At 43.5% G+C, this 27709-nt stretch overlaps 3 protein-coding genes across 15 annotated transcripts in view; 1 reads left to right on the top strand and 2 right to left on the bottom strand.

Annotated features, from left to right (window-relative positions):
- The window catches only part of ARHGAP1 (Rho GTPase activating protein 1), a 182821-nt gene that overhangs the window by 126816 nt on the left and 28296 nt on the right, over positions 1-27709 (bottom strand). The gene's annotated exons all lie outside the window — the stretch shown is intronic.
- Positions 1143-3491, bottom strand: HARBI1 (harbinger transposase derived 1). The gene is made up of 3 exons (XM_054276387.1): positions 3412-3491; positions 2530-3261; positions 1143-1951 (listed from the first exon to the last, which is right to left on the bottom strand). The coding sequence occupies exons 2-3, from the start codon at positions 3197-3199 to the stop codon at positions 1575-1577; spliced, it is 1047 nt and encodes a 348-aa protein (XP_054132362.1). The 5' UTR covers positions 3200-3261; positions 3412-3491; the 3' UTR covers positions 1143-1574.
- On the top strand, positions 4184-25973 carry ATG13 (autophagy related 13). 5 transcript variants are annotated; one of them, XM_054276369.1, is made up of 18 exons: positions 4184-4255; positions 9722-9803; positions 10684-10764; positions 11389-11508; positions 12003-12049; positions 12600-12740; positions 13779-13819; positions 14358-14454; positions 14805-14903; positions 15631-15721; positions 18035-18133; positions 19289-19399; positions 20503-20636; positions 21814-21898; positions 22657-22734; positions 23037-23153; positions 23620-23748; positions 24949-25973. In XM_054276369.1, exons 2-18 carry the CDS (start codon positions 9735-9737, stop codon positions 25024-25026), a joined length of 1617 nt encoding a protein of 538 aa, XP_054132344.1. In that variant the 5' UTR covers positions 4184-4255; positions 9722-9734; the 3' UTR covers positions 25027-25973. The 5 variants fall into 5 exon arrangements, with proteins under 5 accessions (XP_054132344.1, XP_054132343.1, XP_054132347.1 ...); XM_054276368.1 differs by having other exon boundaries at positions 21814-21931; XM_054276373.1 differs by lacking the exon at positions 4184-4255 and adding an exon at positions 8794-8818 and having other exon boundaries at positions 21814-21931.

Below are 27709 nucleotides of genomic sequence, written 5' to 3'. Positions count from 1 at the left end.
GGTGTTTTGGTCTAGTGAACAGTATTTTTAGCACAGACTGTCAGATGCAGTTATGAGCCATCAGGCACCATATATGGCAGCAACTCTCACCTTAAAAATGCTTTTTTTAGAAAACAATGCTTGTCTGCTTTTCCCTAGGTAAAAGGAGCAGGAGTTTTGCTGCAGTGACCAACAGTAGTTCTTGTATAACACCTTGCATAAAGAAAACTGAATTACATCTGAGATCCTTGTACATAACATTTTAGAGCCCTCACTGAGGCTTCTGAAAACATCTTGTTTACACATCATCAAGCATGCCTGGTTTTCTGTGAGACACTAAGTGCTTACTGCCACTGCAAACCTGGCAGAGTGCATCTAGCCCTGCATCTCCACCCTGCACTGCGAACCTGTCCCGTACTCTTGTATTCATCAAATGTGGGGCATGATCCAGACTCACTTCCTCTAAAAGGACACATCCACAATGCCAGGCAGTATCACTGCTACTTTAAGTAGTTACAGTTTTGTAGTTTTCTGCACTCCCTATCACTTTTGTTACATTTACTGCCCAGTAAACAATAAAATCTAAGAAACAAAATTTTCTTGGACTGCTGTCATGAGATCCTTGGAAACACGTGTGCCTTTTAGAAAGAGAACATTTCCAGGAAACTGCCCAGCCTTGTGCCAGCAACAACTGTGTGCATCAGTCATCTTGTTCCCCTGAAGAAGTGGAACAGCAGTGCCAGCAGTGCTAGAGCAGCCTTTCCACACTTCTGCTTTGATCTAAGAGGAGAACTTTTGCAATCGGTTCAATCTCTGTGACCCAGTCAGTCCTTGGTGTTTCTTTTACAGCAGCCACCAAGACAACCAGTTTCCTGCTGCAGGAGCAAACCAGCCTCACCTCCACTAGACCATTTCCTGATGCCTGTCAAGTACCCAAAGAGTCACCACAGCTTAACATCTTCTCCAGCCTGTTTGGGAAAGAAAGAATGTTCAATCCCTCTAGATATGTACAAGCACTAGTGTGTGCCCAGAAAAATGCCAGACCCCTCCCAGAACACAGCTGCCAGCTTTCAGAGAAATCACTGGAGTTTGTGAGATGTGCAAAATGGTGTTGAGCAAGAATTTATACCTGCAAACAAAAATACAAATGTTTGCTTTGCTGCTCATGAATTCATAGTAGAAAGGAGCTCATGTGGAAATTTAATTTGTGCAAAATACCGTTTAAAAAAATCAACCATAAGTGTTTTGAGTTACACAGTGGAATAGAATTGTTGCTTTGTAAAACAGTGCAAGGTTTACAAATTTTCCATCACTATAAAAGACAATTTCCATAATTTTCCCACCGTTGTCACATTAGTCGTTGTTCTCAAGTGAATAAGGTGCCTGTAAGCATCATGACAGCAAAAACATCCCAATTAAACTGAATCTCTGGAGAGGTTGAGAGCAGTTCGGAAATTTGCCTGAAATGAAGAGAGTATATTTCTTCTCGTCTCACATCTGCTTAAGTCTTTACAGGCTTAAAGAAGAGGAAGGGGCATATTTGCTCCAGATAACTTCCCAGATGAACTGTTAAAAGCCTTCTCTCTGTCACAACATTAGCTAAAATGAGTAAGTAAAAGCTCCTGACGAACACGACAGGCTTCCGAGTCCACCGATTCCATTTGCTCGTATTCTTCCTCCGATTGTTCCATGTGTCCCGTGGCTGGTGCAGACCACACGTCCAGCCCATGCTGCAGGGAGATGTTATGAAGCACGCAGCAGGCCAGAATGATGTGGCTGGACTTCTCTGGAGAATACTGCAGGGTGCCTTTGGAGCCGTCGAGGCAGCGGAACCGCGACCGAATGGTTCTGAGGGTGCGCTCGATGACGTTGTGAGTGGCGGAATGGGCCATGTTGTAGCGGTACTCCGCAGGCGTCTCGGGAATGTGCAGAGGGGTCATCAGCCACGTCCGGAGCAAGAAGGAGCTGTCACCTGTGACCGTGGAAAGGAGCGGGACAGGTTACACACCTACAGTTGGCCACACAGTTCAGCCTGGCTTACTGGTACAGCAGATACAGAATAAGTTCTTCGTCTGGCTAAAAGAGAAGGCACGGAAGAAGTAACTCTGGTTTACAAATGTGACAAAGTAAAGGCATTCGGTTTTACACAAGAAGATTTTCCACAGAAGGGTTTTAAGAGAATTAATCTACTGCATAAAACAGGGGGAAACAGTTAGACTAGGGCAGTTCCTAGAATTAAAAATTGCATAATTCAGCATGGAAAGGTATAGAATACTGAAAGAAAGCTATTAACAGAATGACTGAAGATTAATACATACAATAATCAGACTGTAAAACAGATAGAAGTTAATGTTCTAAGCTTAGAACACTTAAACACAGAATAGAAGTTAATGTTCTAAGCTTCCAAGATAAGGGTAGTCCAAACTGAGTCATAAATCTCAAAGCAATTTGCAGGAAAGCAATTGAAAGTAAACATATCTCTCGTGCCCAGAGTAAGGAGGCAATATATAATTGACTTCTACTGAAAACAAGGATGAAAAGCTGACTTACCAAGTAGCCAGCCATCTTTATGTAGCTCAGTTTCAAACTGGCTTGTAAGGGCTGCCTGCTCTAACACCGTGCAGTCAGGCAGGCTGCCTGGCCAGTGCGTTTCAGCACTAAGGAGGACTCCTCTGGAATCACACACCATGAGGCAGTTCAGGGAATGGAGACCCTTTCGGTTCACATAGGACAGGTCCTCAGCATTTGGCGCTTTGATTGCCACGTGGGTGCAGTCAACCACCCCCAGCACTCCCGGCATTCCTGCCAGTGCATAAAAGTCATCCTTCAGGGTCTGTACAGTAGCTTCATCTTTAGGAAAGTGAATGAACTGTGAGGCTCTTTCCACCAGCGCCTCGGTTACATTGGCAACACAGCGGCTCATCGAGGCTTGGCTAATGCCCATAGCATCCCCCATGCGAGTCTGGAAGGAGCCAGAGGTATAGAAACCCAATGCAGCAAGGATTTGCGTCTCTGGACTGATGGCTCTGGATCGCTGTGTAGGGCGTGAGAGAGTGGCTCCCAGGAGATCCACCAGGTAGCAAATGAACTGTCGGGGAAAGCCGTACGTGGATACTAGATACTCATCCGTGACATCCTCCAGCTTGAAGCGATCCAAAGTCCTGTGTCCGCGGCCATAGAGCAAGAGGTCGCAGTCAAGAACCGCGATAGGTACGGCCATGGCTGAAGGCCAGGGGCGTCCCCTGGGGCTCCCCTCTGACAGGGCTTTCCCAGAGGCTTCACCTGCATAAAGCAAAAGAGGATACTCAGAACAGTTGTTAATGGTGAGCTCATCAGACTCCGTTACCATTTTCCTTTCAGTCTGATCATCCAGCTAACCTTTTAATTTTTATTTTTCTGCTTTTAAATACGAGGGCAGCCAGGTGGACTCACCGCGGAGCCCTCACCTCTGCGGGGCGCTGACAGGAATTTACCTCCCGCGGCGGAGAGGGAGCTGGAGCCGTCCCCAGTCACCCTCTCCGGGGCACGGCAGACACGAGCCGCGGGCAGCCTGGCGAGCGGTCTCGCAGCCCCGGCGGGCGCTGCCCTTGCCGGGCGCCCCACACCCCACGGGCCGCGCGACCTCCGCGGGAGCCGTCCCAGCCCTTACCGGCCCCGCGGCCGCTCCCAGGCCGTCCCCGCCGGTCCGGCCCCACATTCGCCGCGACAGATTCGCCACAGGCAAGGAGCTACCGGCGGGAGGGGCACCGGGCGCTGCCCCGCTTTTCTAGGCCTGGCGACATCTTGCCTCCCAGGACTGTGGGCTCAGAGCGCCGCGGGCGGGCGGGGAGCGGCGGCCGGCTGCGTGCGGAAAGCGCCGCTGCGGACACTCAGGCACCTCCCTTCTTCCCTCCCTTCCTCCTTCCTTCCTTCCCCCCCCCCCGCCCGCAGCGGATGAAAACAAACAGCGGCGATGGCGACGGCGATGACGGCGGCGCGGCGCAGCCCGCGGCTCTGAGGGCAGCGGTAGCCCCGGCCCGGCCCCCGCCGCTGGCCGCGCATCCCCGCCGGCGCTGACACTCGCGGCGAGACCCCCGGGCCGGGAACGAGGAGGAGAAGGGGTGCCAGCCGGAGCCCCGGAGCGGCTTCGGGGCTTGGAGGCGGCGGTCGCGGCCCCGGGGCCGCGGGGCTCTCCCCGTGCCCAGTCGGGGCGCGGAGGAGGCGCCGGGGCGCGGCGGCGGAGCGGGCCCCGCACGGGATGAGCCGCCGCGCCGCCAGCACTGCCGGCCCCGCGCAGGTACCGCGGCCCCCGCCGGGCAGGGCTGGAGCTCCGCGAGCCTGCGGGAGGCCCTTCCAGGGGAGGGGGCTGTGATGCGCGTCTTAAACCTTTGGCTGCGGCTTCGCGTCTCCGTTTTACTTTGCTTCGCTGCTCGCGGGGTTCGGTTCCCGACAGCCGCGTGTCGGCTGCGATTCGTTTTCCTAACGACTGGTGGCTGTCAGTGGAGCCTGGGAAAGATGTGGCCCGCTGTAATCTCAGCAGGTGGTCATTTCAAATCAAAATGCTTCACAGCCTGTTGGGAACTGTGGGATCTGAGACCGCACGCTCCATTTTATGGTCTTGTATAGTCTTCCTGTGAGGCGCGAGTTTGTGATGTGCTGGGAAAGAGCAGGGGTTTACAGGTGGTCGTATCTTTCTTTCCTGTGGGAGGTGTGGCTCTCAGGGCACAGTCAGAGTCGTTCCCGTGGATTCAGTGGGAGCAGAGACATCTTCCATGTCAGTGAATAGGTAGAAAAGGGACTCTTTGGACTAAGCCTACAAACTGCCTACTTACAAATCCCAAAAGTGATATGACTAGGCACATACCAAGGGGAAAAAACATGGCAAATTACTGCCTTAGCTGAAAATTAGTTGGCTGTCTAAATAAAGTTTAGAGCATCTCCAAATTATTGCAGGAGTGGCCTGACCTGGAGGACCCTTCCTTCTTGTGGCAAAAAATAAGTCTTTCAGATGAGCCAGGCAGTCTGTAGATGTCCAGAAGGATCATACAGGATCACTTTATTTTGCTTAAATGGTATTGTATAATCTTAACATTTCTGAACATGGGTTCAAACAATAGTTGAGCGGTGGTGATTGTGTTGGTGATTACAGTGCAGGGTATGTAGAAGCAGATTCTGGTTTAGTCTGTATACTTTGGCTTGACAAACAAAGTGAGAGGATGGACCTTTGGACTTATACCATTTTTAGACCGTAGGGAAGTACAGAATTGAACTGCTGGTCAACAGGAATTACTTAATTTTTTTTCTAAGTCAGTGGAGCTGGCTGTGCTGGCTTTAGGTGAGGTATTTACTAAGCTGCAGAGTTATTGGTTAAAAAGTGAATCTGTTTCCCGATCAGGAGGAAAAACTACCTCTTTATCAGTCAAAACTTGAGCATATAGTGAACTACAGAGCCTTTGATCACATCAGAATGTTTATATTATGTGAAACAGTTTTTCTGCTATTGAATTTATTCTATTCTGCTATAGAATTTAATATTTTCTTTTAAAAAATCCACAAACTTTAAAGAATGAGAGTGTCACACCTTCAAACTTAGAACTGTTTGCTAATTCTCCCTAGGTTTCTGACTAATCTACTAAGAAGGCAAAATGGAGATTAATTTTAAGTAATTGTAGGATACTGGAGTTTGACTTGCAGGCTCAGTCTTGAAACAGAGCACTGTGTTTATGAAGATCTTTATATAGTCACTTATTAGTGTGCTCAAACTACCTGCTTGCAGTGAAGCTTCTTGTTCATTGAAGGGAGGACCTGTTCTAGGAGCTCTTAAAAGCTTCAAAAACTTCCATGTGCTTCTTGTTTACTGCACGATTCAACGAGGCTTTTCTGGGCTTCTCATAGTGCATTCTTGGAGATTGAATTTGGTCCTGTATTAAAAAAGAAGTTCTGGACAAGTGGTATGGGCAAGGAGTGCAGTCTGCGGCGCACAGTCCAGTAACTGGGAACGAAGATCTGGGATGAGAGCTGTCCACAGCCCTCTCCTTACAGCTACGCCCACTCTGGTTTCTTCCCTCTTGTCTTTTCAGTTTCACTCTGGCATAAGAACCTTGAGTAATTATTTTGTGTTGATGAAGGTCTGGTTGTAAAGAAAGCAAGATAATTTAAGTTGTAGCAGCCACGGCTCAGAAATATAGGAGTTGATGGAAGCAGCCTCTATATGCTTTCCTCAGCAGCCATAATAATGCCTGGTGTGTGTCAGGTGCTTCTGCTCCTTTCCTGTTTCTGTAGGTGTCAGAGAGATGCACTGGCTCAATTCCCATGCATGGAACACGTAATGTAATTCCGGTGATCCCTGGTGTTGCCGTGCAGCTGCTGTGTGCCAGGTTACAGGTGCCTGCCGCCAGCGGGGCTGCTCTCGGCTGCGAGCACGGCTGGGAGCAGGGCTGGGAGCTCGGAGCAGGGCTCGGAGCAGGGCTGGGAGCTCGGAGCAGGGCTGCGAGCACGGAGCAGGGCTCGGAGCAGGGCTGGGAGCTCGGAGCACGGAGCAGGGCTCGGAGCAGGGCTCGGAGCACGGCGTGCCCGTCGCTGTAGTTCCTCTCGGCTCTGCCGAGGCGTTAAGGGGAGGGCTCTTGCAGTTCCTTGCATCACGCGAACAGCGCCATCACCTTATGCTGATGTGTCCTTCTCCTCAGAGAAGGAGGGTATAAATAGCAGTAGAGTGTATAAGGCACAACACTTAGATGTTAAGCTGTTGGATAAAATCTGTCTCAACCTTTCAAGAAGGAATAAGGATTTAGTCAAGAGAGCCACATGAGGCAGTTCTCCTTTGCTGTTTCTGATCTTTCTGTTCAAGTAAAGTGAAGACAAAGGCATATAAATAAAGGCAACAGTATAAAAACGGGTGTTGAAGGAAGTGGGAGACAAAGCAAAAAGTTTTGCCCTCTAGTTGTTATTCAGTGTAAAATGAGCCTGTGTTATCCTTGAGTTAAGCATAGGCCTGTGCAGTAGCACTTAACAAAGAGCCGTGCTGGCATTGCAACCTACTGGATGTGAGAAGTTGATTGAGTTTGGTGGAACTCAGTTTAAAGAATTTCCCTCCTCTTCAGGTCAGATGTGGCAGCTAACCTGAAAGTACCAAAGAATTTTTGTAAAAAACAAGTTTGCTGTAATTCTAGCTCCATCTTAACTCTTACCAAGACTGATTCTAAAGATGAATACTGTTCTAAGCTTTAGAAGGTCTCAGGCAATCACCAGAGACCCTCCTACAAAAATGAGATTATGGCTGTCAGATAAGAGCCTGTAGACATTTCAGGAGCTGAGTTCCAAAGTCCCAGTTCTCCCATGAAATTATTTATTCCTTTCCAGGGAACCTTACGTGATACTTTCTGCTCTACTTTGGACTCTGGTGGGTTAACTGTTGCTGGCATTTGGAGCTTGAGAGGTAACAGTATGAATCTCCAAATGTTTGATGAATGTTACAGGTAGTTTCAGGTCTTCCAGGAAGAATCCCAGTTCTGCTGCAGCAGGGCAGAGCCATGAGGCTCTCATTTTTTTGAATCCTCTGGTGGTTGTTTCTCTCCTCTAGAGATATTTGGGTCATCACAACAAATTCCTGTACTGCACATGGAGCCATGCTGATGGTCATCTTTGTTTCCTTTCCTAACAGACCAGCGAGCCTAACACCTTCCATTAGTTCCCAATTATCTTGAAATAGTTGATATCAGAAGTTTTTTCCAGCGTCAAAAGGCAAATGTGGGTGTTCCATTTGACAGCTCTCCCACCATATCGGGATATATACTTCCTTGCATCTTTCTGCAGGGGTCATATATCACTTTTCACATTAAAAGACAGTATGATTTTTTTTTTTAGTATTTAAATGTCAGCATTCTCTTTGCTGAGGAAAACATATTTTTTGATGCGGTATTTTGTTGCCTATATCAGCCAGGTTTGTCAAAGATCTCAGATCCTCTCAGCCCCTACAGTGCTGTACTTAATTAAGTCAAAATAATAACAACAGGTTGTTCTTGCCTGGGGTTTTGTTTGTTTGCTTGTTTGGGGGGATTTGTGGTTTTTTTTGTAGTGGTACCTGTCTGTACTAAAGGATTGGGTTTTTTAATTTTGAGTACTGTGTCAAACACTTTAAATGCTGCCTTTTTTTGCACCCCCCACAGTGGAAAGGGTCTGTAATCTGTCTAGTGGAGGTAAATGCAGGGAAAGAAGGGGTAACAGTTTCAATAACGAAGTTAAAATATCCAAAGGATAATCTGAAAATGCATCTGATATTGAATCACTTGTGTTGTTAGCTTTCAAATTATAATTTGTAGTGAGAACAGTACAGCTTAAGGAGATGTGGTATGAGTGTAGCCTAGGAACTTTCAAATATTCTGTAAGTCCAGCTTTCTTTTTATAGAGTCATTCAGAAAGCAGCACTGTTCTCTATAAAATGCTCTGTAAATTGCAGTACTCCTATCTTGCAGCCCTTTTTGATTGATGCTCCTGAAGCATTGGGCTTTACTGTCATTAATGTGATATTTTAAACAGAAGTACTGCATGTGTATGGTCATAAAAGATTCTCTATTTTCTGTGTGAACAGAGCTGTTGGCCCTTTTGCCCTGCAAGCTTCCATTTGCATAAATAGCATACCTTGCAGTAAGTTCAGTCTTTGCCTAATGACTGGACACTGAATAACATTGTGCACAGCAGCTGCTCGTGCCCCTGACCTCAGCTGGCCAGCATTCCTGCGAGGAGCAGCGCGTTCCGTAAATACGGGATGGCTGACAAGCTGCCTCAGGCTGATCAGCTGTCCCAGAACTGCAGCGGGGCTGAGAGGGAGTTCATGCTTTGAAGCTTCCAAGCAAAAGCTACAGCGAGTGCTGCTAATTAAGGCGTTCCTCCCCAGTGGTCTCTATGTGATTATTAACTTACATGAGAAGAAACTGAGAGACAGAAGAATTGTGATTTATCCCAGGCCATGTGACATGATGGTGACAAAAATAGGATTAGTGCCTTGCCCTGCCCTGCTTCAGACGCCGTGCAAGTTCATTGTGTTCCTAGAAACAATTGTATTTTGAAAAACAAGGCAGTGTCAATGTGAAAGCTAAGTATGTATTATCAGAGCTTTCAAGAGAAGTGAACAGATGATTTTGGTCTATTTCTTGACAAAATTTTGTCTTTTCAGTTGGTTGTAGATAAATTTTGTAGCTGTATAATTTTACTTCAAGTACGATTTATTGAAAGTAAATAAGCAGCGTAGCCTGTTCTAGCAATGGTTTATTATATAGATTTCTGCTGAAATACCATTGAAATACTGTTCTAAGAATTTCAAGCTCAAGATAACAATTTGGCTTGGTTTTGACCAGTGCTGATAGCTGAAGATACATTATTTCTGAAGCAGAGACCTCCAGGTCTGATGGTTAGCTTGGCATAGAATGCAGTCATTGTGGTGTTGGGGTGTTCTGGTGTTTTTGTTTGTTTGTTTTGCTTTTTTAAATTAAGCTAGCAAAATTGAAGAACTTGTACTGAGTTTTAATTGTGAGCATTCTTTGTTTTTTTAAAATTTTTTGATCTTTGCACTGACCAGATAAACTATCAATGTGCATTTACACCACACACTCACATCCCAAAGTTTTTAGCATGTTTGGATTTTGACAGGTAGAGCACTTTGGTATTTATCATTTCTTTTGAGATGGCCTCTAATGGCAAAAATATTTTGAAATCTAAACAGAAAGCTTGAAGAAGACTTCATTCCCAGACCTGTGCTATATTTCAGATTGCCATATGCAATGGACACTGATCTCAGTTCCCAGGACAGGAAGGACCTGGACAAATTCATCAAATTTTTTGCTTTAAAGGTAATTTTTCTTCTTTGGACAAATGCCTCTTCTTCCTTGTTTAAAAAATGCCACAAAGCAAATGATGTACTTGGTGTGGCTAGAGTAACAAGATTGAGGTTTGGGTTTGTTGTTTGTTTTGTTTTGTTTTGTTTTGTTTTGTTTTGTTTTGTTTTGCTGAAGAACAAACCAAGAAGAACTGATGTCAAATTTAAGAGATTCCTGAGAACAACTAGAAAAACATATTTTCCCCTTTTTTCTACCCTCAAATCCTCTTCCATCCTCCAGAAACATCCTGCTTTAGAGTCAGCTGTAGGCACTTCACACCTCTGTCAGCTTTGGGTTTCTAGCAGCATGTCTAACCACCACCTTTTAGGTAGTTTATCTGCTGGACTCCACTCTTTCAGCCTATCTAAATTTTTATATTGCATCCAAAAACAATAATACCAGAATGTTCTTTTGAATGATGTTGATATGTAATTATAAAATTTGGCCTCACTTCATACATAGGTGCAAGTAGATAATCTGACAATGGCTTTGGTCTAAATGTACAGACTCATTTGTCTTTAGTTGTCCAGGCCTGGGATATTTTTGTAAATTTTTCTGAATTTTCTATTGAAAACTGCAAATCCTGATTGCAAAATTGACTTTGTCTCTTAGTGTTGTTACAGAGAAAGGTCAGCCTAAAATGATTTTCTTTCTGAAATACATTTGCCTATTACATGTAATAATTTAAAGTTATTAGAACTGAAGAACAGTGTAGCGAACTCTACTTCTCTACATCCTGGTCAGCTCTTTCGTCTTTTTCACTCGCAGCTTGTGTAGCTCAGGCTCTGAACTGAGGCTCAGAGCTGGTGCTGAGCCCAGAACATCACTAAGTATCCTTTTATTTCTGTTCCAGACAGTACAAGTAATTGTCCAGGCCCGACTTGGAGAGAAAATCTGTACCCGCTCATCATCCTCCCCAACAGGTTCTGACTGGGTAAGGTCTTATTTTTTAAAGCCACCCCATAACTCTGTGTGTGTGCTGAGAACACCACGTGATTATTGCAGTCTTATGCAGACAATAATAATTATTCACAGAGTAGGTACTAGATGTAGTTATGTTCATGATGTTGCAGGGGGTTGGTGGTTGTTCAGATGCAGCAAATCACTCTGGACTCTCACAGGCTGATGAGGAGAAAGAGAAATAATGCCTCTCAGCAGCTCCTGTCAGCTAAGGCACATTTCCAAGATCTGCTTGGGGGTGGGGTGATGAGTTCTTATCTGTCAGAAGTTTGCTACTCTGCAATTCAGGACATTTTAGTATTTGGCTTTATTAAAATTGAAAAGACCCAGGATACTCTGTGGATGAAGATAGGACTGAAGCGAGGGAAAAGGAGTATATTTTTTATAGCAGGATAAGAAAAACGTTTGAATTAGCAGCCAAGGGAATCTTTGTAAATATGAAAAGCTTGAACCCAGCTGGGAATTTTCTGTTTCATAAATATTTCAGTGGACACTGACCTAGTATGTTATATATGGGTCTGTGAGCCTGTCTGAAATGTACCATCACACAGTTTTTCAAAGAAATAAAAAAAATGGAACCATCTCTTTGATTCTGCAGTTCAATTTGGCAATCAAAGATATACCAGAGGTTACTCATGAAGCAAAGAAAGCCCTGGCAGGACAGCTGCCCGCTGTTGGACGGTCTATGTGCGTGGAGATTTCTCTCAAAACCTCAGAGGTGAGAACTGAGTCAAAACAGATGCCCTTTTTTTGTTTGTGGAGTTTTCTGCCTGAATCTTAAGCCAACTATGAGAGCTCCTGCCCTTTAATCCAAGACAATGTGAGAATATCTAAATTTTATTAAGTTAGGTGATATGCTAATGAAATGAAATTTATTGTTTAACAGAAGCAATTCACTGCAAAAATCTGAGGCCAAACACACAAATGACACAGCAGAAAAATCTAAACTTTTTAGAAAATTAAATTCTTAAATTTTAAGAAACTACTTTCTTAGCCCATGAAGAACTTAGGCATTCTGAAGAAGGTATTCCCTCAGGTGATACAATTGTGCAGGGACACTTCCAGTGCACCTTTTTCTATCATTGCATCACAAGAAAGTGGGAGCCAGGAGACAAACTATTGAGAGGTGTGGTGACTTCTGATCACTGATGAGATTTGAACAGGTCTGTGTTCTGAAATGAGCCTTTGTTTGCCATCTTTTCTCTGATCCAGGGGGACTCCATGGAGCTGGAAATTTGGTGTCTGGAAATGAATGAAAAGTAAGTGCATTCTTTGTGTTTGTAGTTCTTAGCTGATGCAGTGGGCACATGTGGTTAATCCATGAGCACATACTGGCTGTGTGGCCAGGGGCACTCCAGAGGGAACTCTTCTCTTTGTCTAGAGCAGCAGTCAATCTCTTTAAACACTAGTGTCAAGAATGAAAACTAGTGATTTAATTCCTTCTTCTTTCTTCCATTACAACTAGTAGGTTTCCTCAGATACAAGAAATCATAGTCTCAGTAATGACAAATGTTTTTCATATTGAAAAGGTGTCTCTGTTTAGTAGGAGGCTGCATGGCATTTTTCAGCAATTTCTTCTACAGCAGGTGACTAGGTTGAAGCAGGATGCTTAGCTGGTTGGTCAGTACAAGTAGCCACACTGGGGCTTTATTTATCATTTTGGCAATAAAATTAAATAACTGGCCCAGAGTAATTTTTATTTAAATAAAATAATCAAAAGCAATTGCAAACCAAAACCAAACAAGAACCCCAAATCCAGGCAGCTTAGTTGTGGACTAAAGATTAATTTTTTTCCTTTGTGTTCTCTAGGTGTGACAAAGAAATCAAAGTTTCATACACTGTATACAACAGGCTGTCTCTATTGCTGAAGTCTTTGCTTGCTATAACCAGAGTAACTCCAGCCTACAGACTCTCTAGGAAACAAGGCCATGAATATGTAATATTGTACAGGTAAAGCAAAAATTTCCCATTTGAAATGCAAACAGAAGAGACTAGACTTGCATAGTGTAGCTGCAAATGTAGTTAAAAAGGGATGAGCAATAATAAAATCAAATTATTTTTATAGAAGTACTACTGATCAGTGACAGAAGACGACTTTGGTCTGTGTATCACCTTTACTTGAGCCATTGAAAGAAAAGCTAAGCATAGGCTGCATTTGCCTGCCACGTTAGGAACAGTAAGAAAAATTCTACATGCAGTCCCTTAAATTGCTTATTAGCATCCAGTTGTTTGGTGTCTGGCTTGTGTTTGATAAATGGCTCTCTACATTGCACATAACTGCAATGTGCACTTTTACAGCATAGATTCAGACTCTCTCCTGTTACTCCATTTTAAAGATGCATCCTCAATTCCACATCCTGTAGTTTTTGCAGTTTACTCATCCAAATACTGGGTTCAACTCTCTTCAGCCTGTGAGTCTGACTGGTTTGTAGTTCATAGTTGTCTTTCAGACTCTGTTTTTGGCTGTGAGAAAAGTCTTTGACATATTTGCATAGCTAATTTATATGATTGTAAATTTCAGGCTTGTTATCATTTGCACAGCTGAAAACTCAAATTCCAGCCATTTTCACTTTTTTGCCTTCATTGCTGACTTGGCATGTACTTAAGATCAACTCTTACAGCACAGTTAACCTCTTACGTTGTGTGATGAGCATCAGCTTTTAGACTCAGACCTATCTGTGAAGTTTGTATCACATCACATTTTTGCTCTGAACTGTAGACTTAACCACAGAGGCTTAAAAAAATTAAAGAGAAATTCCTGATTGGACTACCATTTTCTCTTTCTCCTTCATTTTACATGACCTGTTCTTCTTCTGGAGCAGCTGTAAGGTTTTCTGAGATGGGCATTCCAGCCATTTATTTTGGGCTTTTTTTTTCCTGAAGAGTAGTTCCAGCCTTCCAACTCCCAAAATTAAGTAAGAAATAAGGATATTTATAGCATTATGTCCCAACTGGATCTAACAGCTTTTCTTTTTCCTTTTCCTTCAGGATATATTTTGGTGAAGTCCAGCTGAGTGGCTTGGGAGAAGGTAAGATTAGACAACACACAAACAAGAGCAGAACTGTGTTTCATTCTGACTGCCTTTTGGTTACTATTGCCAAGTGTCATAGGGAAAATTAGTCTGAGGCTCACATGTGCTTTTTGTCTGGCTCTGCCAGTGCAGCCTTGTGTCACAAGGGGACAAGTATAATGGTGGTACTTGGACAAAGTCTCAGGTCACTGCCATTTTGACTCTAGTGATACAGAACTGAAATAAGGATAGGGAATTATGTTGATAAGGGGCAGGACTGGTAAAGGAAATCATGATCTACTAAAGAACAAGAAGCACTTCAGAACAATATTTTAGACCAAGAAACCAGGAAGCAACATCAGAAGTCTTGCAAGTGAAGCCTACCAGCAAGGCAACCTAGTGCTGCTGTTTTGTTATGGGTTCTATGTGTGTTTTTGGGGTTCACATTGCAGGACATAATGGTAACACTACTGAAATAAGATAATGTAAACTCAGAATAAAAAAGTGTGGCACATAAATAATCAGTGAAACTGACAATTATTCCTTAACTTTACAGGTTTCCAGACAGTCCGTGTTGGGACAGTGGGTACCCCAGTGGGCACCATCACTTTGTCTTGTGCCTACAGAATCAACCTTGCTTTCATGTCAACCAGGTGAGAAAATGTGATCATGCCAGAAACTGTTTTACAATAATTTACTGTTAAACCCCTCATGTTCTGAGCCCCCAAATCTTTCCCTTCTGCTTATCCCTTCCTGCTGAGATTCTCTTTCATGAAGAACGCTCTCTCTCTTGCTTAAGCTTGCAGCAAGGGGAGTATTTGGGTAGCCCTGAGCCAGGCTCTAGAACTTCAAATTGTTGATGCATGCCTGGAGTCACAGGACTAAATTGTAAAGATGGTCTGATCCCAATAGACACAAGGGTTTTCTGTGAGAGCACCATGAACTGGGAAGAGTAGAGAGAAAAGAGAAAAAGCCAGTAACACCATTGCTTGTTGCCTTGCAGGCAGTTTGAGAGGACCCCTCCTATCATGGGGATTATAATTGATCACTTTGTGGACCGTCCCTATCCCAGCTCTTCACCCATGCATCCCTGCAATTACAGGTGAGGAAATACTGAGTTGAAGTCATGGGCCATGGTAAAGGCATCTATTATGCCCAAATACAGAGCCTTTTCCACTCTTTGTTGACAGCATGGGAAGGGACACTGGAGAATTAGTGTCAGTCAGTTGGCACAGTTAAACATGTGATGAAGGGCGACATTTTTCTCCTCACATTGAGATGGCTGAGTGCAGCAAGCCCCAGTATTTTCCCAAATTCTTCACAGAAGCACTTGGACACAAAGGATGTTTAATCTTGGCTGCCTTCAGGAATTTGAAAGTGTAATGGTTAATCCTGATGCAGAACTACATGTCTACATGCATCCCTGGATAATTCCACTGGGGGAAGATCAGTTTAATTTCTCTTTGGAGAAGAGAGGTTTGCCTTCTCTAAAATGAATGTGAGGCCATTCAGGTTTGGACCAGTGGTGTTGTTTGACAATGGCTGTGTAAACACCAAAGCCAGCAGCACTAGGTTGTATAAGAAAAGCATTAGTTAGATACACCTGTTATTTTACAAGGGATAGAAGACAAACACCTGAGGAAAACTCATGTTTTCCCACTTTGTTTTCCTCAGATCTGGTAAGCAGACGAGAGCCCTTCATAATTCTCCTTTCAACTACACCCAAATACTCTCAACCTCCCTGCAGTGTTTGTCCCAGTGTGTTTTACTATTTGTTTGTTTTAAGGAATATTTCTGGTTAGAAAACTTGTTTTTTCTTGCTGCTTTAGAGCTGGTGAGGACAATGGTGCAGTATACCCCTCAGTAGAAGATTCCCAAGAAGTGTGTACCACATCTTTTTCCACCTCTCCTCCATCTCAGGTAAGAGAAACCAGGCTCTTTTTACTTCTGGATAGAACAATTGCTGTAAGAATAGTTTGCATATTCCTACATCAGCTGTTGTGCAAACAGAAATCCTCCTGCTGCTAATTGAAATTTAATGTGTGGGTTATTTATGTCATTACACTCTTGAGTAAAACCTACTGAAATGAGATACTAATTTCAACAAAATTCCAAAGGCCTAGAAAGACTGAATTACTGAGGATTAAAAGAGCCTATTTCTGTAGCTGGGTTGAGCTGTGTGCTTACACATTTACACATTTGCATACCAATACTGCAAGAGGAGGAATTCAAGACATTGATGCCAGGCAGCTTAAGTAGGAGTAAGAGACTGACATAGAGAGACACTGAAATACCAGGAAAATGCTAGAGAAAGACGGAAAAAAGACAAAAGCTGTATTTATTGGACCATTAAAATTTGTTGGGGCGGCAGGAATAAGTATTGGCAAAAAAATTGCCCATGCAAATTGCATTTAAGTTTCAATTTTAAAATAAATAGCTAATGGTTTCCTTTTGAGTATAAAACCCCAGAAACTCCCAAGTTCTTTTACTGTCTTACATATGTGATTCCACAGTTCTGTATTTTGAAGACTTGCAGTTGTCTATTGCTTTAAATATTCAGGATTGCCCTGCCTTGTTGTCCAGCCAAGCAGATGGCTCTACTGACCTTTAAAGACAATCCAAAGACTCTAAATCTTTTTCACTGTCAATATGAAACATAGAATGAAGTATAATAGGAATGCTATTCCAAATGGAAAGAATTTGCTAGGGGTCTTTCTGCTGCTTCAGAGGAATTAATATGCCTGGTTTAGCAGAACATATTCTCCTATATGAACAAGCTTGAAATGAGCTTCTCTTAGGAAGCATTTCTGTGCCAAAGTGATTTCAGGTGACCAGGCATCAGGCAATGTTGAACTAATTAGTCAGTACTCACGGTAAGTCTGATGGAATAGAGCTTTTCTTATTCTGCAATACACAGTTCAGGAAATTAGTTTGTGGCTGAGTTGTGTCCTGCGTTTTCCTAAAGTGGGGTAAATAAAGATTTCATGAGGAAATTTCCACTGGCTTGCTCGTGCCAGTGTTACTTAACAGTAGTAGTGTATGTAACTACATTGAAGTTGACATTTCCGCAGAGGTCATGAAGCTTTACTGTCACTGAGGGGGGAAAAGCTTAATGAAACCACTTGAACCTTGAGGATTCACATAAAGTATGAGCCTACATTCTTGCTTTTTCTGTGGCTCATAGTTGCCATATGCTGTGCCCTTATTTGTAAAGCAACTGCCAGTCTTTGTTACCACGGTTAGAATTGTAAGGCTGCCTTGGCTGAGTGGACTTTAAATTAAAAGGGAAAGAAGTAGTTATTTTTTTTTCTCCAGCTTTCTACATGTCCTGTGCAGGTTAATGACTGGGAAAATACTAGGAACTGTGTGATTTTGTAGGCAAATTGTATGAATCTCTGCCTGCCTTCTCAGTAAAAGTGAGGCCTGACCTGTGTGATACAAGGAAATAGTTGTCACCTTCTTTGTGAGCTTGTATGTCTGCATATGTGTGTTGTGAAGCAGCCCAAAATTCAGGAGAGTCTGGCCATGGGTAATACTCAGAAATGAAGCTGAAGCTTTCCTCAAACTGAAAACCATTGCTAGGAAAATGACTGTGGGAGGAGGTATGGGACTGAACCAGGTTTGGTTTGCCCTTTGTGCATTAGCACCCTCTGTGAGACTGTACTCCAGAGTTTTGCTCCTGTTGATGGAGTTCCCACTTCACATCAGTGTGTTTGAATTGCACTGTAGTCTGGGTCACCTTCATTCTCAGGGTGCAGCACAGACCTGCCAAAATAGGATCCCTCAGGAAGCTGGAGGATAGAAAGTATGGATGGATGGAGAGTGCTGAAATACAAGTAATTTGTAAATTAAAAAAAAAAAAAAAAAGTACTTTTTCTGGTATCTGCTCAGCTTTCTAGCTAATTCGCTGGTACCAATTATAATTAACTGTGGAACAGAGTCTCTGGCAGTTACTTTCTGTCAGGGTTTACTGGAGTCTAAAATATTACCTGTGTTCAGTGGTTCATTCAGATTGAAAAACAGTCAATTCTTTACAAAATGAATGTGCTTCTGGCAATACTGAGATTTCTGCTCTCTGTGTAGGTGTGGCTGCTGCAGCCAAAACCTCTTCACTAGCATTCAGTTCATCCAACTCTTCATAATTCCTCTCTGAAGTCCTTCTCTCTCTCTTTCTCTCTCCCCCCTCATTCTCTCTTTTCCTTGTTTCCTCTGTTTGTCTGTGTCTATGCACAGTGTGTTTTTACTGTCACAAAGGCACATTTTCAGACCCCTCCTCCTGTGGTGACGGACACCTTGAAGGTCCCAGTGATGGGGCTGGCCTTTTCACATCAAGTGAGTTGTCAATAGAATATGCTGTACATGGTCAGAATACAAGTTATATCAGGACAAAATGAATACAGGAATATACAAATTTGACAATGTGAAGTGTTTGTTGTGCATGGGAAGGACTGGTGAACCCACAATGAGCCAGACACTTTACTGAGACTGGCATCTTTAATGCTTTAATGCCTTTGCAGATGAAGGTTTCCTAAAGACAGGACAGGCACCCCTAAAAACACAACAGCTGTCAAGGATTGTTAGTGAAAGACACTAGTAAGGCACAATTCTGACTGTTTTCTGTTAAGAGCCAGTGTCCCCAGAACCTGTATAGTCATTAGAGCTCCACTCAGCTGAACTAGCCTCATGTGAATCAAAGTGCTGTTCCTCATTTTGATCCCTGTAAAGAACATCAGTTTTGGAGCTGCTGGAGCTCACACTGAGCTCTGGAAGAAACACTCCTCTTGAGGTCAGGCAAGTCTATAAAGGAAAGTTGTATCTAACCTGACTGGGTAGATTTCTGCCTGGGATGTATAAGGAATTTCTCCTGGGTTTCACTGCTTCCAACACTTAATTCCTAAAGCAATCTAACAAGGGTTAGCTCCTCAGTTCTCTTTACCTGGCACATTTATGGGACCATGTATTCTTTCACTGAACAGGTGACCTGTTTGAACAGGCCTGGAAGATAAGCTGTTTTAATTTTGCAATGGAAGTAGGTTCAAAGAGTTGATAATGAAGTTGTTTTGGGATTCAAAAAATATTAAATATTATCTCTTCAGTAAGTTCACGATGGCATTCATGTAACCCACTATGCCAGTATTTGAAGTAGGCCTGTAGAGCAGAGCTTCCCTGAGACTGGATGTCAGCCATACCTTGCACAGCCTCCTCCTACATGTGTAGGAAGCCAATCTTGTTTTCCTGTCAAGGCTCAGACTTAGTTCCCCTGGACTACTGTCAAGTAGTCCTCATAGCAATAAGAATTTTTTAGAACAATAAACTACATTATTGATTCCAGTGAAAATCTAGGATCCTTCTGCCAGCCTGAAATGCTGTGCCTCTGACTTTTCCTGTTCCTTCTTCAGTGACTGGTGATTGTTCAGGCTGTGGGGCATTCCCCTTCCCTTTCCTCTCTCCTCTCCCTTTGCCCTTGTTTTTTCTCTTCTTCCTTAGCTTTCCAGCTCACGTCTTTCCTATCAGCCTGCTGCCCTGGGAGTTGGATCAGCTGACATGGGGTATCCTGTACTCTTTGCTGGTGGCTTGAATGCTACACACCCTCACCAGGTACTTGTAGAGAGTAGAACCAGCGTGGCTGGTATTGCAACCATTTGTGTCACTTGTACACCTGAGAGAGACATTGAAGCTAGTGCTTGCATTGGGGTCCTGTCTGTCAGGAATGGAAAGAATATAAAGTAAACACAGAGAAAGCACAACTTCCACAGGAGCTGGGAATCGGCTCCGCAGCATCCCTGACTTTACTGGGGTATGAGGTCATGTGGAAAAACTATGCCAAGAGAGCAGGCACCAGACCTGTTTGCCTGCACCAGCTTGTCACTGATTCCAAATGTTGCCTGTCTCACAGAGCTGCTGCCCCTGTAGCTGTCCAAGCACAGTTCTGTAGGCTAGGCATAGGATACACTGGCAGTTCATATTGGCATACTTACATTGGTGCATCAGAAAAAGAAGTCAAGTTGACAGAAGTCTTTTTCTGCTTGTGATATTGATGTTGCACCAGTTTTGCTGACACAAATGTTAATAAAATAAAATCATTTCAGTTGGAGTGGTCTTACAGTCAGCATCTAATCCAACATCCAATTCAGGGCTGGCCAAATTAAAGCCTGGTATTAAGGCAATTGTCCAAATGCCTCTTAAAACTGGCAGCTTGGGGCATGGACCACCTCTCTAGGAAGAGAACACTGTTCCAGTTTTTGACCACCCTCTCTCCAAATGTCCAGCCTCCCCTGGTGCAGCTTCAAACCACTCCCATGCATCTTATCACTGCATCCCAGGGAGAAGAGAGCAGCACCTCCCTCTCCACTTTCCCTTCTCTTGAAGGTGTAGGAGCCATGGGCTTGTAGCAAGGGGATGTAAGGTTTTTTTCCCTCCATTCCTTCCCATGAAGCCGAGGACTTACAGCCAGAGAACTCTGCAGTGTAAAACAGGCCTGAAGTGGACAGTAGAGTAGAAAGGGAGTAAAAAGTGAGTTTGTATTGTGATAATACACTCCTACATGACATCTCTCTGAGGCTTATAGGGGCTAGATCCCAGTCATATGCCAAAACCCCCACAACTTATGCCCAGTATAATGGAAATCTACTCTTTATTGCACTGTGGTTTTGGTTTGATTTTGAGATTTCTTAACTTGACTGTTTCTTTCTATATCTCAGTTGATTGGTCCAGGCAAAGAAGGGGGAGTTCCCCCAGTTCCTAGCCAGCCAGCACATGGCACTCAAGCTGACCAAGAGAGGATGTGCACCCCACTGGAGGGAGTACATTACTCAGCAGCTACTCCTTCTAGCAGGTAGGTTGGTTTTAGATGATCCACTACTTCTACTAACCCACTTATAAGCCTATTAAGATAAAACTTTTTGTCTCCCCTTTTTATTTATTGTTTGTAGCATAACTATTGTCTTTTCATTCCTCAAATCAACTTGCAGATTTCTCTGATTGGGACTTTTTCAGCCTTACTCCAAACAATGATCTTGCCCATCTATTTAAACCTCCCAGTCTATGCAATATTCTTCTTCTATGTAGTATATCTTTTTCTATATCAACTTTATTATTGATTTTATAATTTTTTCAATCTTTCTGCTGCTTTTGCTGATTGTAAAACAAGATGCAGTAAGTTCAAAAATGAGTCTTAAATTCTCTAGACTTAATGTGCATTGTTACCAAAGCCAGTTGTAGTTACCATAAATCTGTTCAGAAACTTTCTGCCTAAAGTTATTTAAAAGGAAACAATGCAACCTCAAACTGTCCTAAATCAACTCCCTCACATCTAATTAAATCCTTCTGGTAATATTTATTTCTTGAGAAATCTCTCTTGGGGTCACATAGTTGTGAGTCACAGAGGTTTTGCTCTGGGAAAACCAAAACTCACTTTCCTGGGTATACTTGAATGGTAATCCTCTTCAGTCCTTTCTAGGTAATCCTCTTTCCATGGGACAAAACTTTTTTTTTTGTTTTGTTTTAAAGTTCTAAATACCTGTGGTAGGAAAAACCACAAAACAATAAGTCATGGAAGTAATATAGCTAATAGCTATGGAGTGAATTAATCATACTGGGAGTGGCTGTTGTCATGTACCAGATCTGCTGCATTTGTGAACTGAGTGACAGATATAATGGGAGATCTCTCACCTCCTGAGAGATCTGTGAGTACCGTGTTACTGAAAAATAGTAGTAATGGACCTGTGGACACACACAAGTTAAAAGCCCATTTCCCAGAAGAAAAGCCTATTTCAGCAACTTTATATTCAACTAAATAGTTTTTGTCCATCTTTAAACAAAAACCTGATTGCACAAGTGTCCACTTTCCTTTTGTGCTCCTGACTGAGGAGGAAGGTATGGTACAAGGACAGATTTCTGTTGTCCTTCTTCCAATACTAGGAGTAAACCAAGAAAAATGAAGGAGTCTCATAAAAAACCTTATTTATCTACCCTGTGTCAGAAGGCACTAATTATGTATTTTCCTCCCCCAGTGAGGATACAGAAACAGTATCCAACAGCAGTGAAGGAAAGTGTGGCTCCCCACATGACCTTTTGGAGACCATCTTTATCCGGAAGGTGGGAGCTTTTGTCAACAAACCCATCAACCAGGTAACAGGCAGTAGATCTTCTCAGAGAGCACCATAACACCTTTCTTTTCCCATCTGTTCATACATAGAGGAGCAAAAAGCACCCGAATGCCAGGGCAACCTCAGAGACTCACAGAGTGCATATTTCTGCCTGTTGCATTTCCCTATGTTTGCCAAGGTGTATTTTGTTTTTCCTAAAATCCTTTTGGGATGTGACAGCCATTGACCTCGCTCCACTTTGCCAGCACCCTATTTGAGAATAGAAGACTTGGTACTCCACTTGGATCTCACAATGATCTGCAAATACCACAGATCCATAAACTAGGAAAGCTGATAGCAAGCCTCCCTTCCTTGAAGGAACATGCAGTAGACCAGTTCATCACTAGAAGCAAGCATTTAAGTTCAGCTAGGGCAGCTTAGAGATTTGCCTGGTTCCTAGGGCTGCAGTTGTAGACCTTTTGGATGAAGGAATGAGAATTGTTTCAATTTGTAGCAGTTCATTAATCCTTGCCTATATTATACAAGATATGTATAGAAGCAATCCCATCTCAAGATATGTATCTGCATTAGGTCAACAGAGTATCATCTTTGGATTTCATGCCTTTTAAATGAGGTTGTCAGCCTCCTGCCTAACTGCTGACGTGATTTTGGGCCGTTTTCAGCTGGCCTGACAAAGACATTCAATATCCTTTTTGTGCCCGGTAAGCAGAGCATCTTAGTGAAATTCTGTTTGCTAAATCTCCTCAGGTGACCATGGCCAACTTAGACATTCCTTTTGCCATGTTTGCTCCCAAGAATGTTGAGCTGGAAGATAACGACCCCATGGTAAGACTCTTCCAGAGGTATATGTGCCTTCTCAGCATCCCTTATGCAAACATCCATGCTATTCTCTGCCTTGAATACACTTTGGTTTTGGACAAAATAACTAGTTATTCAGATTTGTTTGCTTTCAAGAAGTCTCCTGTGTTGAATCTTGGGCTCTGTAGACATGCAAATAACAGCATGTGTTTGCTGCCCCTGCTCTAGTTAATGTTAATTGTTCAACCTCCTAACTGCCCCCACATTGCCAAAGCACACACAGACATGACTGTAAGATCAGTACTCACCATCTTTGATTTCTTGGGCAGGTCAATCCTCCTGAATCCCCAGAAACGGAATCTCCTCTACACGGCAGCTTACACTCAGAGGGCTCCAGTGGCAGCAGCACAGGGAACACCCACGATGACTTCGTTATGGTCGACTTTGTAAGTGCCCCCATCAGAGCTCTTAAACTGCACCTTAGTTGGGCTTCACGTGCTGGTGTGATGGCAAATGATGTCAGAGTATTTTCAGTGGGAGTGGTAAAGACACATCATTCACAGTACCACACTCTAGAGTGTGACAGTCCCAGAACTGCCAAGGACACTCGTACCAGGCATCAACAGCTACAAATTAAATACCATTTCAGTTCTCTACTAACATCTGGGCTTGGCATCCTCTCTCTTAGCACCTAGAGGAGCTAGATTCCAAAGATATGTTCTCTTCCAACTGCTCAAGTGCTATTGTGATATCAAGTGATATTGGCTGTTCTTCAGTTATTTCATATGCATTATTGCAGCAACAGTTATAATGCCAAGATGTTTACTGATAGCAGGTAACAACTTTACCTGAGATTGTAACAAAAGGGAAGCCAATATCTCTGGGAATTAACAGCAGTGTCTTTGATTGTAGAAACCAGCATTTTCAAAAGATGACATTCTTCCAATGGACCTGGGGACATTTTACCGTGAATTTCAGAACCCCCCTCAACTCAGCAGCCTCTCCATTGACATTGGAGCACAGTCCATGGCAGAGGATTTGGTATGGAATCCTGAAATTTCTGTTTGTGGAAATCATATGTACTTTATAATGCTCTCCCTATTCCTTGTTTGAAAAAAGTATCTTCATAGAATTGTAGAATAGATTGGGTTGGAAGGAACCAAGGTCATCTAGTCCAGCCCCTCTGCAATGAGCAGGGATATGTTCAACTAAATCAGGTTGCTCAGCCCCATCTAACCTGGCCATGTTTATTTCCATGGATGGGGCATCCACCACTTCTCTGGGCAGCCTGTTATAATTTTTCACCAGCTTCATAAAAAAATTCTCTCTTATCTAGTGTGAATCTAGTCTCTTTCAATTTAAAATCATTGTCCCTTGTCCTATCACAACAGCCCCTGCTAAAAAGTCTGTTCCCATTATTCTTAAATGTCTCCTTTTAGTACTGAAAAGCCAAAATAAGGTCTCCTCAGAGCATTCTCATCTTCAGGCTGAATCACTCCAAGTCCTCAGCCTTATCTTAACAGGAGCGGTGCTCCAGCCCTCGGATCATTTTTGTAGCCCTCCTCTGGACCCACTCTAACAGGCCCCATGTCTTTCCTATACTTTTCAGAAGATAAAGTTTTTTTCCCTATACTTTTCAGAAGGGAGTCTATCACTAATATTTTCCAAATAAATGCAGATTTGTTTCTGGTACACCTGAGTCTCTGAAACCAGTGTGTCTAGAAGCTGAAGGCTGCTGCAGCATGCTTGGTCACTGAAACTCCCCAAACTAATCCAGCCTCTGGGTGTCTCACTTGGTGGCAAACCAGGCCTGACTTTGCAGCCTGAGCAGTTGGAGTTCCGATGTGGCTGGTGAGTCACATCTGGATGAGCGCTCTCTTAGGCTCTCTGGCATTGTGCCATACTGTGGAGAAAAATGAAAACCAGAGAGCAGAAAGTGACTTGATGAAGGCAATGATTTGAGTGGGTTATTGTGCTGCAGCTGGTGGGGATTGCACAAGGTGAGGCCTCAGTGCACCTCTAGTTCCTGCAGAACAAACAGGCTCTGGGCAGAGTGCCCTGCTCAGGGTCACTTCCTGGATGCTGCCAGAGGGCTCCTGCTTTTGTGCACGTAGAAAGGTGAGCCCAGAGCATTGGTGAGGGATTGCATGACTGAGAAACAGATTTTTTTCCTAGTGTGTTTAAAATTTCCTTCTGTCTGCTGTGAATGAACCCTGATCTGCATTTTTCCTTACCTTCCAGGACTCGTTACCAGAGAAGCTGGCAGTCCATGAGAAAAATGTCAAAGAATTTGATGCTTTTGTGGAAACCTTGCAGTGAAGCTGTTTCCCAGTTCTGCTGCAGCAATTCTTCCTCCCCAAGGCATCCTGGAGATGACATCAACAGATATCTCTATTGCCCCTGCTCTGCCTTTTGTTCACATTGACTAGTTCCCTCCATCAAGTGAGCTTTCTTTTCTCTCTTCAATGACAGATACAGCTCATCTGCTGATTCTCCTCAACTTTTCCACCACATAGTTCTGGACTGCTTTTCCTGCTCACAGTCAGTTTTAAGACTTCAGTAGGGACACAGGAAGTCAAACCTCAGTGTATGGAAACTTACTTTCTCTTCAGTCTGTGTTCTGTATGGAGGGGCATTGTGGAAAGTTGCCATATGCTTCCTCCAAGGGTCCTATGGTGTAAGTTTCCTAGGTAGAGCTTCTTGCTAACAGACTTTTTCCTGCAGTCTCTGATCCTGTTAGAGCATAGAAAGCTTTGGCTTATTTCCAGGATCTGTGAGTTCAGCAAATTCAACTGTTTGAAGTCCATTCCACAGAACTGGGCATTTCATCCCGACTTCAGAGTGCTTGCTTGGAGCACAGGGAGAGATGTCAGCTTTGGGACCTGCATAATCCAAGTTACCTTTGTTTTCCTGCTTCTAAGGAATTGGGTCTCTACACTGTGCAATGTTAGGTGGCTGATAAGCAGGAGTGAAACTGCAGGAATGCTTTCCACATTTCCTTCCCGAGTGCACTGACACTCGGCCATGCTGAGTGTAACAGTGTTGACTGTTGGCAAGCCTGCACATAGCAGCTGTGATGATGCTGAATTCATAGTCTCTGCTTTTGAAACATAACTGTAAATACTAGGAATCCTATTTCTTTAGGGTTATGTAACTAGGAGTCTTAGTCCAAGATTTTTTCCTCTAATCCTTGCAAACCTTCCTGCTTTATGGTTAATAGATGATCTTAAGAATTAAAAAATATTTATTGCTTTTAAAGAAACCTATATTTAAAAGATGTTCTGTTTTCATGTTATAGTGCGGGTCATTCTGTCCTGATCACTGCAGAGAGCAAGTGTGCCATGGAACCCTAGCCAGTGAGGCTAGTCTCTCTTTGCAAGAAAATATCAAAGATATTTATTTTCTAAGACAGACTTAACTAATATTATACTCTGTTTGGGGGACTGTGTGTCCATTACATCCAGCCAGGGCTCACTGATAAAATGAAATGCACATGTCAGTGGAATGGAGTGGCAGGGACTTGGTAAAAAGCTGTTTTCTGATAGGCATGGATGAATTTGTAGTGTTCTTTGGCCATTCAGAAGGCAGCTTCTTTAAAGAAGCACACTTTTTGGGAAGCTTATGGTACTTTTTAATCAACTGGCTTTTGAGTAGCTGAAATTTTATTTTTGTAATAATCCAGCCACTGACAGTGTGACTGGCTGGAATTGCTCTATGGGTGATTTGGCTGTTGCATGTCTTCTGCCTCATGTAAGGATGGGAGGAGAAACAGTGACACTAAACAGAAACTTGGATAAGGTGGGGTTTCTTGTGGTTCTCTCTCTTCCTGCCCCGTGTAACTAGAGTGTGCAACTGCAAGACCCCTTACTGTCCAAAACCACTTCTTTTCCCCCTAGTTTCTTTTAAGTGGAGTTGTGTTGCTTGAGGACTGAGAAACCATCTTCATTTCCTCAGAGTGGCTGAGTAACCAGCCTTCTAGTTGGTGCAACGTGGCAGCTTCAGCTTAGCTGCATTCTTCATTGGAAAAGATTGCCTGCAGCTGATGAGGGAACCCCAGCTCCACTCTGGGACACTATTTCTGTGTCACTGCTGGAGCAAGGAGCCAAATTCAGAGCAGCTTACTTTAAGGCCAGAGCAAAGCAATGCTTTGAAGTTTACGAGAATTTTTGTTGAGAGATGTGTTTGGTGGGAGGCCTTGTAAGTTCTAAAACTCCAGGTAAGAGCTTCATTGAAGGAAAATTACCCACCAGAACCTTTTTATTTTACTCAACTGATTCAACTTCTTAGCAACCTCACATAGAAATTGCTTTGTCCATGCAAAGATGCAGAAACATTTAAGAAAGGTTCCAAGATGAAACAGTTTGTAACAGGACTTCAGTTACACAGGCTGTAACAAACACTTGTTACCCATCCAAAAGCCACCTTGTTTCACAAGTGGGAAGGGTCACAGAAGGGTGCAGAACAAGGAAATAATGTATCAACTGCCTCTCACCTGTGCTCAGGAAGTTGGTCTGCCACTTTGTAGGAAGTAGTTTGAGACAGGTGGTTGTGAACTTTAGTCTCTGAAGTGATACAATCTGGGCTGCAGAGCAGCAGACAGGAGGCAAAGGGCTGGTTCACACCACATGAATAGAGAATAGTTGAGGTTAAAGTTCATCTAGCCAGCACTCCTGCTGTGCTCTTCTTGCTGACAAGCTGTGGAGCTGGCAGGGAGCACTGCCATTCTTGTTAACCCCACCCAGGAGGTCAGGGCTTGTACTTGTGCTCCTTTATTGTGGGAGTTCCTAACATGGCTACAGCTCTCACATCTCGTAAGGCAAAATGGCACCGTGGCACATTTCCTCCTGTTCAAAAGGCTGGAAAATTGCCTATATAAGCTGCTAGTGTTGAGCTGGATGGCCATAGCAATAAGAGAGCCTCCAGGGCTGAGTCACCTGCCTCTTCTCTGGACAGTCTTCAGTTTTAACACATGGTTGCTACATCTAGGCTCTGAGTTCCCTGA

Source organism: Melozone crissalis, unplaced genomic scaffold (assembly GCF_028551555.1).
Source record: "Melozone crissalis strain CALT ecotype California unplaced genomic scaffold, PUWL_Pcris_2 ptg000018l_1, whole genome shotgun sequence".
Taxonomy (NCBI): Eukaryota; Metazoa; Chordata; class Aves; order Passeriformes; family Passerellidae; genus Melozone; species Melozone crissalis.
The sequence above is the reverse complement of the archived record's forward strand: the minus strand, read 5'-3'. Positions and strand labels throughout refer to the sequence as shown.

Coding starts and splice junctions, on each gene's coding strand:
- HARBI1 (XM_054276387.1), bottom strand. CDS start 3,199: ATGGCCGTACCTATCGCGGTTCTTGACTGCGACCTCTTGCTCTATGGC. Junction 1,952..2,529: donor TAAAGATGGCTGGCTACTTG/GTAAGTCAGCTT, acceptor CCACGGTCACAG/GTGACAGCTCCTTCTTGCTC.
- ATG13 (XM_054276368.1), top strand. CDS start 9,735: ATGGACACTGATCTCAGTTCCCAGGACAGGAAGGACCTGGACAAATTC. Junction 12,050..12,599: donor TGTCTGGAAATGAATGAAAA/GTAAGTGCATTC, acceptor TGTGTTCTCTAG/GTGTGACAAAGAAATCAAAG. Junction 15,722..18,034: donor CCACCTCTCCTCCATCTCAG/GTAAGAGAAACC, acceptor GTCTATGCACAG/TGTGTTTTTACTGTCACAAA.